At 36.9% G+C, this 4195-nt stretch overlaps 1 protein-coding gene across 1 annotated transcript in view; it reads left to right on the top strand.

Moving 5' to 3' along the window:
* LOC110269023 (serine/threonine-protein phosphatase 7 long form homolog) overlaps positions 1-1645 on the top strand; it is a 2378-nt gene extending 733 nt beyond the window's left edge. The window contains exons 2-3 of the mRNA XM_021116254.1: positions 398-1113; positions 1207-1645. Of these exons, the coding sequence (XP_020971913.1) occupies positions 407-1113; positions 1207-1357 (858 nt within the window). The 5' untranslated portion in view covers positions 398-406 and the 3' untranslated portion in view covers positions 1358-1645. The remainder of the gene's footprint in view (positions 1-397; positions 1114-1206) is intronic.

Raw genomic sequence — 4195 nt, 5'->3', positions numbered from 1 at the left:
AGGTTGTAGATTTGATTTAGGATAAACCAAATATCATTATTGGACCATTTGTTTTTCATAATTACTGTTAGAATTAACAAATATAATTTTATATTGCTGTCGAGTAATAATAATAATTAGATTTAATTTTAAATTTATTTGAGTTTAACATTCATTCTATCTATTTACATTAAACGAATGGAAATCGTTATTAAGAAAAGGTTAGGAAGTAGATATTAGAAAATATAGTTTTCATGGAAATAATAGTAATAAATAGATGTTAATTTTAGTTTCATTTAAGGTTTATTAATTATGTTATATTGCTTATATGATAATGAGAATGCAAGAATGTTAAATATGGTATGTTAGTTAAGCATGGTTATATTTGATTAATGTGATATATGGCTTTGTTTTGTAGGGTTCACGAATGTTAATATGCGATCATTATATGCCACCGGATCCATATAATCCAATTGTGGAGGGGCATTTGCGGGAGACTGGATTTTATTACGTTTCGCAGATTGGAGTTGTCCAATGTCAATCGGCATTAATTAATGCTCTGATCGAGAGATGGCGGCCCGAGACTCATACTTTTCATTTTCCAATTGGCGAGTGTTCCATGACGTTGGAGGAAGTGGCGGTAATTTTTGGGCTTCCGACAAATGGTCTTCCAGTTACAGGACCGACTATGAGTAGTTATGAGGCGTTAGAGGTCGAATGCCTCCATCATTTTGGTGTTGCACCCAGGAAGACAGAATGTAGAGGAAGTTTTATAAAATTGACTTGGTTTCGGAGACTAAAAGAACATATAGTCTTAGATAATGATATTCAGGTTCAGAGGTATGTAAAGTGCCACATAATGTTATTATTTGGGACCATTATGTTTGGAGACAAGTCTGCGGCAGGAGTGCACTGGAAATTTCTGCCGTTGCTCCGAAACTTCGGCGGGATCAGAGAATTTAGTTGGGGTTCGGCATGTTTGGCGCACTTGTATAGAGCATTGTGTAGGGCTACTCGTGTCGACTGCAAGGAGATTGATGGACCGCTGACCCTTCTGCTTACCTGGGCTTGGATTCGTTTACCATTTCTCTCGCCTATACTAGGCAATCCTCGAGTCTTTCCGCTTGCTAATAGGTAAGTTCAAACATCATCTGCATTGAATAAGTGCATCACCTTTTAATTGAGAGTTTTATCATAAGTTGTTTATAATGAGCTGTTTGATGTTAGATGGCGTAATTGGGACCGTGATGAACGGGCTTATAGATTTCAATCTCTGGCGCACTATAGGAGGGTATTGGACGATCTGCAGGATGGACAAGTATGTGATATTCAGTTGTCTTTATATTTTTCATTAGAAGTATTATTATCTGGTGTGTAATACTCTGTTATCTTCAATGTGTTCAGTTTGTTTGGGAGGCTTATGCAGTTGAGCGCATTGAGGCGGGTCTGATTCCGGCTGACATCCTCCACCACTCGATTATTTGGAGTGCAACCGTGCCGCTGATCTCATTTGAATGCATTGAGTGGCATGCGTCTGATAGGTTGAGGAGACAGTTTGGTTTGAGTCAGGATGTGCCTCATCAAGAGCAGGACCTAGGTCATGCACATGCCTCCCTAGAACTAAATTCCATTCCCACCATAAATTCACCATCCGCTACAACAGGAAGCTCTGCTACATTCACACCAAAAATTATGTACTATAATTAACAACTATAAATTGGTCATATAAATATAAATAAGTAATTAAATACGTAAGAAATAAAAAATCAACCAAAAAACTAAACGCTAATTACCGTAGTTATCAGAACCGAACCGGTCATCAACCAGGTCAAATGACCGGGTCACTGGTTTATCCGGTTGAACCGGTCATAATTAAATCAAATTATTAAATTATAAGAATAAAATTAAGCTGAACAAAAAAAATAAATAATAACACAATCAATATCAATATACCAATGTCGGAATCGGTTTGGTTTGAACAGGTCCGGTTTGGTTTGAACTGATCGGATTCGGTTTGAACCAGTCCGGTTTGATTTGAACCGGTCCGGTATGGTTTGATCCGGTCCGATTTGAACCGGTCTGATTTGAACCGGACCGATTTGAACCGAACCTGGTCTGTTCGTCATGCTAACTAATCAATCTGTCATATTATTCTATCATACATTGTATCAAAATTGCATACATGCATTCATATACTCAGGAAATTCCGGTATATGCATGGCCTCCAAGTCCAGTGAGCGCATGAAAGTAGGCTCCACAAACGGATGCTGGTTTACTAGTGCATTTGCCACATCAGCCACATCTGCCTGCATAGTGTCCTCGGCCTGATCTCCATCTCCACCCGGATCAAGGCATTCATAATTACTTTCGAACTCCTCCTCACTATCACTATTATAATTTTCCATCTCAATATTCCAATCTGCTTCCGACTGCTCAAACTCAATAAACAGCTCAATGAATGATATCTGTGAGCGAGTTTCCATGTACACTGAAAACATATCTTGCATGCTCGCTTCATCGGTTACATATTTGATTTGAAACTGAACGAACCCACCAAATACAGATACTGGGTTCCTGTACAAAATGCACGATATTCTCCTACATATTTGAGAATCCATCTTCTCACAAATTACACCTTTTAATTCTTCAAACGACAATGTAAATGGAATAATAATATCCAATGGATTTTCACACACAAATTTTACACCTTCAGCTGTTTGTAATAAAATCTGCCCATGATAATAAATCTTTAACAATACTCTATCATCCATTATGATGTACTCACAGAAAACACTCTCAAACTTGATGCAAATAGGATCTTCAAACAATAAACATGAAAGCTGCTGCCGAAACAATGAAGAAGAAGAAGAAAGAACTAAAGGGATTTCAGAAGAGAAATTGACTAACAAAAAATGGAGACTTCGAGTAACGTTGAGGTATATATAAAACCATAAATCGGACGGTCCGACCGCATGCCTACAGTTAACTTTTACTACGCCCTGAAATCGGACCGTCCGATTTTCATCACTTTCAAATTCGAAATTTCTAGCATTCAGCAAATCGGACCATCCGATTTCAGTTAACTTAACCAAAAATATCTCAGCCCCATGTAATCGGACGGTCCGATTACTATGCACGACTTTTTCCCTCACCCACAAATCGGACCGTCCGATTTGTGCACCCCCTTCTCCAACAAAGAAATCGGACGGTCCGATTACTAGCCCCTCCTCAGCTAACTAACGCCGTCACATTACTGCATTATCTCCTCAAACCATCATAACGTTGAGTAACACACGTTACTTTCTCATATGAAAATTAATGAGCCTGTTAATGAAGTATCCTAATAAAATATCTGTTTTAAAAAAATGTGAATATTTTTTGTACCAACAAAAATATTTTGCTAAAATAATATTTTTTTTATGTATCCAAAGTCCAAACAGCCAAAAACCAAAAAAATAATTGCAAAACTGAAAGAGCAACACCATTTAACTCGATAGTCAGCTATGAAGTACGGACACTTTGTTGAGTTATCGTGTCCACGTGTCGGACACATTTTGGACACGACACTCGTCCGACACGCGTTTCTGCTGTGTCTAACCGTGTCTTAATAAAAAATAAAAAATTCTTCTCCGGATACATCTGGACACATCTAAATACCATCACGTGTCAGCGTGTCCTGTCTTATTCTTAACATATATTTTTAAAAAAAATTTATATTTTAATATCAATAAAATATCAAAATATCATTACGATTTATCTAAAAAATACTTTATATTTTATATATATGCGTGTCCCCGTGTCATGTAAGATTTTAAAATTCGCGTGTCGACGTGTCTCGTGTCCGTGTCAGTGTCTATCCATCATAGGTAATCAGTAGTTAACGAAAGAGACACTCAAGACGCATTTAGCAACAGTGCAAAGTGTTTTTTTTTTTTAGTATCTGGTGCCAAAAACGGCCCAGACCAGAACACAACACCCATATCCCAACCCGATCCGAACTTGATCTCCCTTCTTCCCCAAAAATAAAAAATGCGTGTTTGATGTGGTAAATTATTAATAATGTTCATTTAAGAGGGCCTCTAAATTTAATATCTTCACGCTATATTCTATTTTTAAGTTATTTTCTTGATTATAGATAATACATATTTTTTTTGCAAAACTTTCATGAACTTGGAGATATATTCTAAATATAGCTTTAAACAAATATCTCAGTACA

This window comes from Arachis ipaensis, chromosome B02 (genome assembly GCF_000816755.2).
Source record: "Arachis ipaensis cultivar K30076 chromosome B02, Araip1.1, whole genome shotgun sequence".
NCBI classification, from domain to species: Eukaryota; Viridiplantae; Streptophyta; class Magnoliopsida; order Fabales; family Fabaceae; genus Arachis; species Arachis ipaensis.
The sequence above is the reverse complement of the archived record's forward strand: the minus strand, read 5'-3'. Positions and strand labels throughout refer to the sequence as shown.